This window comes from Canis lupus, unplaced genomic scaffold (assembly GCF_011100685.1).
Source record: "Canis lupus familiaris isolate Mischka breed German Shepherd unplaced genomic scaffold, alternate assembly UU_Cfam_GSD_1.0 chrUn_S412H572, whole genome shotgun sequence".
Taxonomy (NCBI): Eukaryota; Metazoa; Chordata; class Mammalia; order Carnivora; family Canidae; genus Canis; species Canis lupus.
In genome coordinates this window covers 33708-38552 of record NW_023331342.1, presented here as the reverse complement: position 1 = coordinate 38552, position 4845 = coordinate 33708, and the positions used below count along the sequence as shown (strand labels likewise).

The 4845-nt window shown below is 36.9% G+C and overlaps 1 protein-coding gene across 1 annotated transcript; it reads left to right on the top strand.

Annotated features, from left to right (window-relative positions):
* Positions 1-1759: 1759 nt before the first annotated feature.
* Positions 1760-4347, top strand: LOC119879201 (UDP-glucuronosyltransferase 1A8-like). The gene is given in 4 exon segments (XM_038589601.1): positions 1760-1861; positions 2622-2729; positions 2731-3516; positions 4333-4347. Coding segments are annotated over 4 exon segments (1011 nt in total).
* The last annotated feature ends 498 nt before the right edge of the window (positions 4348-4845 follow it).

Genomic DNA, 4845 nt, shown 5'->3' with positions numbered 1-4845 from the left:
AAAAAAAGAAAAAAAAAAAAAAAAAAAAAAAAATCTCCAGAACAATAGGAAGAGAAGTGGTAGGATGGTCATCCTTGACTTGTATGTGATTAGGAATAAAGCATTCAGTCATTCATCATTAAGTATGTTGTTAGTTATGGGTTTTTCACAGATGCTCTTTATTAGGTTTACTCCTTTCTCTTCCTATCCTAGAATTGTGAAAATTTTGATCAGGAATGGATGTTGGATTTTGTCAGATACCTTTTCAGTGCCTATGGAAATGATTATAAGCCACATAATCATTTTCATAGGAATGATTTATTTATAAGGTTAATTACCTTGATTGATTTTCTAAAGATAAAACAGTCTTGTATTCCTGGAATAAGACCCACCACCTTTTGTATATTATTATTATATATATTTTATATACCATATATATATGGTATATATATATGCAAATATATAATTTTTTCTAAACCATATAATCATTTCTATAGGCATGATTTATTTCTATGGTGAATTGCCTTGATTGATTTTCTTTTTTTTAGATTTTATTTATTCATGAGACACACACACACACACACACACACACACACACACAGAGACACAGGCAGAGGGAGAAGCAGGTCCATGCAGGGATCCCGATGTAGGACTCGATCCCAGGTCTCCAAGATCATGCCCTGCCCAAAGGCAGGCGCTAAACTGCTGAGCCACCCAGGGATTCCCCACCTTGATTGATTTTCTAATGATAAAACAGCCTTGTATTCCTGGGGTATAAAATATATTTTATATACCTTTGTCATTTTAAATTTAGTTTGCTAAATCTGGTGTTGAATTTTTGCATTATATTTATGAGGTGTATTGGTCTTTGCATTTTTCTTTTCTTTTTTTTTTTTTTTTTAATGTCTTTATCTAGTTTTGGTATGTGGCAATGCTGTTCTCATAGACAAACTCTGTGGCCTCATAGAAAGGTTAGGAAGTTCTCTTTGGTATTGTTCTCTAGAATATATTTTCCTGTTTTCAGGGTATATTCTGAATAATAATTTATTTATTTCTTCCTCCAATGTTTGGTAGCTTGTATCAAGGAAGCCATCTAGCTTGAAATTCTATTTGTAGGAACTTTGAATCAAACTTAATTCAACTTATTTTTACTTAATTTATGTAATATTTCTCTGTTAAACTACAATAGTTTGCATCCTTGAGGAATTTATCCATTTCATCTAATTTGTAGATATACTGACATAAATTTGTTCTTGGTATTCTTTCTTATTATCCTTCTAACATCGGTGGAATCTGGAGTGATGCCACCTCTCTCATTCCTGATGTTGGTAATTTTTTCTTCTCTCTTTTTTCTGATCAGTTTGGCTAGAGCTTCATCAGGTTAATTCATCTTCTCAAAGAACCAGCTTTTGGGTTCATTGATTTTCTGCTATTTTATATCTTATTGATATCTATTCTGAAGTAAGCCATCCAAAAGATTGATCATGTGCCTTCATTTTTGTTTTAGACATTCATCTGAAAGTCCATCAGTCCCTGATATAAATGGTGACTAAGCAAATATTATTATTTGTCTAGTATTAGTTTGGGCAACTCAGAACAAGCCATGTTGGCCCCTAACAAAGATTATGCCCCCAGGTTGGCTTTAGAATCCCTCAGTAAATGTTTCTCAGGGTCTTATCTGACATACACCACTTAAGCCACCCATAATTGCACTCACACAGTGCAATCCAGTCCAGTGGAACAAAAAGTCCTTGTGTGCTTTCCATGTGTGAGGCATAGCATGGGTCCTGTAGAAGGAAAGTGCAAATATGAAGAAGATATACCCTCTGGCGTCAACAAGTGCTCAGTAGAGTTTGGGAGACAGATACAAAGATTCCTGCAGGTGGGTAGCAGGCCAAATTAGGTCAGCCTTCAGCAGAGAGGTCTAGACAGAGGAATGCAGAAGCCCAGAGGAAAGAGAGAGGATGCCTAGCAGAGTGCTTCTGGCAAGCTTCAGGCAAGTGACCACCCACTGCATGTGAGTGTGTAGGGAAAATGACTGAATATAGAGGACAGTCCTATTCCATCTATCAATCCTAGAATGGTCCATGGAGGCAGGATTTGGCACTCTTAACCTTTTTGTAGCCCACAAAGGGTTTGGAAGTGGAAAAACCGGTGGCAATGCCAGGCTTTTTAGAGGCTCTGTGAATACAGTTCCATTGTCCATGAGGACGCTAGTGGTAAGTGACTTCATGTCCTCCTTGGAAACTGGGATGCCAATCTCTTTCTGGGCAAAATTGTCTTATGTAACCTGAGGATAACCCAAGCTTTCCTTGGAAAAATTGGAAAAATCACTTTAATTGATATTTACTTTCCTTTTTATCACTCTGAGTCCTCAACACGTTGTCTAATAATTCTGTTTCCAGAAGAGCATTGACATGCCATACAATGCATGATCTTTGTCCAAGGCAAAGATCAAATGGTACTGCTGTCTGGAAAATTTAGAAGCATGTTTGTCAGCAAATGCTACCCATTCATTATCGTTCTTAGGAGGCACTGGCAATGAGTGTAGTTTTTTTTTTTCTGAATGTGTAAATACACGCCCTCTGCTGGGGCGGGCTTTGTGCCTGTACTTCTTCCACAGACTGACTCTATTACACCAGCTCAGAACCCAACAGCTGGATTGCCCTCTGCAGTTTTCCAATGGCTGCCACAATTTTGACCGGCTTTCCTCTGTTGTGTGTGTGTCTCCTGCTGACATCTGGCTTTGCTGAGGCAGGCAAGCTGCTGGTAGTACCCATGGATGGGAGCCACTGGTTTACCATGCGTTTGGTTGTGGAGCAACTCATCCAAAGAGGGCATGAGTTGGTTTTAATCATACCAGAGGTGAGTTGGCAACTGGGAAAATCCTCCAATTTTACGGTGAAGACTTATTCCACTGCTTACAATCTGGAGGAGTTGAATCAGATGTTCAAGACTTTCTCTGACTCTCACTGGAATATTCGGCAACAAAGTTTACTTACTATGTTCTTCGATTCATCCAGTGACATTTTTGAACACCTTTTTTTACATTGTAAGAATTTGTTTAGGGACACAACATTAATAGAATACATAAAGGAGAGTTCTTTTGATGCAGTGTTTCTCGATCCTTTTGATATGTGTGGCTTAATTGTAGCCAAGTATTTTTCACTTCCATCTGTGGTCTTCACCAGGGGATTATTTTGCCATTTTCTTGAAGAAAGCACACAGTGCCCCAGTCCTCCTTCTTATGTTCCTAGAATTTTTTTAGGGTTTCCAGATGCCATGAGTTTCAGAGAGAGAGTGTGGAATCACATCTCCCACTTAGAGGAACATTTATTTTGCCACTATTTTTTTAAAACTCCTTTAGAAGTTGCATCTGAGATTCTCCAAACAGCTGTCACGCCTTATGATCTCTATAGCCATACGTCAATTTGGTTGTTAAGAGCTGACTTTGTTTTTGACTATCCCAAACCTGTGATGCCCAACATGGTCTTCATTGGAGGCATCAACTGCCAGGAGGGAAAGCCATTGCCAAAGGTAAGTTACCTCCTCTTTTGTGTAGTAAGAATAATCTGGCTTTGGACATTAAAAAAAAGATTCCTTATTGAACTGTCATTTCTCATTTACAATCATCACATCTGGAAATCTTTTTCTAATTAAATGAATTATATTTTGCCAATTCATTGCATCATGCGTCAAAATCTTATAAAGCTGTGCTCTTATATGCATATGTATATAATGGTATAACTTAATTACATAATTTCCAGCCTACGTTTTGTAGTACTATCCTTGGGAAACTACCAAAGAACACAGTAGGAAATGAAATTTCCCTCTTTGTTAATCTAATGCCATCCTTTATAGGAAAATGCCCTTACGTTTAGTATGGTACTTGTCCCATTTTTCTGAAATTATTTTATATATATGCATATATCTAATGTAAATTCTCACGTCTGTTTTATTAAAATAAAATCTAATAACGATTGGACCGTTGTTTTTTACCTTAGTTTTACACTTACTAATAAATTATGAGCATCTTTATCGTCAATCCATAGAAATCTGTTGCATTTCTTTTTTTTAAGATGTTATTTATTTATTTATTCATTTGGGAGAGAGAGAGAGAGTGTGCAAGCACAAGCAGGGAGACAGCAGAGGGAGAGTGAGAAGCAGACTCTTCACTCAGCAGGGAGCTCAATGCAGGGCTAGATCCCAGGATGCACCACAATTCACTCAACTAAGCCATGCTGACATTGCAGCTTTTCCCACTGTGTCCTTTATGAGCAAGACTGTAGTAAACATTCCTAAATAATTTGTTTGCATTCTCACATTTCCTCATTCTTGTTCTTCTCTCTGTAGGCTGAATGTCCTTAGGAGTAGGGTTGCTGGGCCAAATGGTACACGCATATTACCTTTTAATTAATTTGATAAATTGCTTTCAAAACATTGAACAATCTGATACTTTGGTCAACAATAAATGAGAGCTCTAGTTTTTCCATACCCTCTCCAGCTTCAGATGTTCAGATTTTTAAAATTCTTTTAGCAAAAAGAAATTCTATATAGCCGCTTCAATTTTCAAAGATTGTCCACTTAATTTCATCTTATGGGAATTATGTATTCACATCCTTTAATCGTTTTTCTAGGGCCATTTGTCTTTTTTACGGCTAATGATTTTAAGTCTTTTGAGTAGAAGGACTATTATTATTACACTTTTTATGAAGTGTAAATATTTTTTCATTGGCTCTTCTTCATCTTTTGTCATATATGGTTTTCATTTTTGGTTAGTCAAACTTGTTAATTTTTCCTGGTGGTTTCTGGGTTTCAACTTGTCTGGATCTTTCCAAGCCAGAAATATACAAATATCTTTCCATA